The 1273-nt window shown below is 45.2% G+C and overlaps 1 protein-coding gene across 1 annotated transcript; it reads left to right on the forward strand.

Annotated features, from left to right (window-relative positions):
• Positions 1 to 3: 3 nt before the first annotated feature.
• On the forward strand, positions 4 to 1269 carry LOC108299316 (ADP/ATP translocase 2-like; the record flags this gene model as incomplete). The annotated part of the gene is made up of 3 exons (XM_017521598.1): positions 4 to 172; positions 399 to 539; positions 1147 to 1269. Coding segments are annotated over 3 exons (433 nt in total), but the record flags the coding sequence as incomplete, so codon positions are not given.
• Positions 1270 to 1273: the final 4 nt, after the last annotated feature.

The raw sequence follows: 1273 nt of genomic DNA on the forward strand, positions 1-1273 counted from the left end.
GCAGATGTGGGTAAAGCTGGAGCTGAAAGGGAATTCCGAGGCCTCGGCGACTGCCTGGTTAAGATCTACAAATCTGATGGGATTAAGGGCCTGTATCAAGGCTTTAACGTGTCTGTGCAGGGTATTATCATCTACCGAGCTGCCTACTTCGGTATCTATGACACTGCAAAGGGTAAGTTTGCTGTGGGCTTTGAAGTAGTGATCATAGCAGACAATTTAAAAGAGCATTCTACCAACCTAACATTCCAAGAGCCAGAGAGTTGTTTTTTGTCATTGCTGTAGGAAGCCGAGATCATCCAATGCAACCCTCGTGTATAAATGACATGTTTAGGGGATGTGGGGAAAGGAAGTCAGTAAAATTCTGCTTTTTGGTAAAAGTGTCTCTTTCCTATTCCCAGGAATGCTTCCGGATCCCAAGAACACTCACATCGTTATCAGCTGGATGATTGCACAGACTGTCACTGCTGTTGCCGGGTTGACTTCCTATCCATTTGACACTGTTCGCCGCCGCATGATGATGCAGTCGGGGCGCAAAGGAAGTAAGTTTCACTTGAGCAGAAGATAAAGTCATAGGCGTGGGGCAAGCTGTGGCCACAAACTAGTGAGGCCCACCTTTAAAAATGGCTATCTGCCTGAGCAATGTGGTGAAACCCTGTCTCTACTAAAAATAGGAAAAAAAAAAAAAAATTTGATGGGATGGCAGCATGCACCTGTAATCCCAGCTACTCAGGAGGCTAAGGAAGGAGAATTGCTTGAACCCAGGAGGCGGAGGTTGTAGTGAGCCAAGATGGGGCCACTGAACTCCAGCCTGGATGACAGAGTAAGACTCTGTCTCCAAAAAGGAAAAAAAAATTTGCTGTCTGTCCAAGTCAAGGGATGGGGTTGATAGCATCGGGCTCTTCAGATGCCTATGAATGAAGGTGCTTAAATGGTATTAGAGGTTAAGCCCAATGGGTAGTCTACATATTCCTGCTGTTTTCTCTAGTCACAGCATTAATATTTCAGTGTTACCCATGCTAATGTGTGAATGTTGGGTTTAAAGCTGACGTTAGTCCTTAGAGAGGTGGGGCTCTTTTATTTAGCCTAGTGAATCTAGGATTTTTCATCAACCTTCACTGACTAACTCCATGTCTTTATTCTTTGCAGCTGACATCATGTACACAGGCACACTTGACTGTTGGAGGAAGATTGCTCGTGATGAAGGAGGCAAAGCTTTCTTCAAGGGTGCATGGTCCAATGTTCTCAGAGGCATGGGTGGTGCTTTTGTACTTGT

The sequence above is a fragment of the Cebus imitator genome, unplaced genomic scaffold (genome assembly GCF_001604975.1).
Source record: "Cebus imitator isolate Cc_AM_T3 unplaced genomic scaffold, Cebus_imitator-1.0 Scaffold5128, whole genome shotgun sequence".
NCBI classification, from domain to species: Eukaryota; Metazoa; Chordata; class Mammalia; order Primates; family Cebidae; genus Cebus; species Cebus imitator.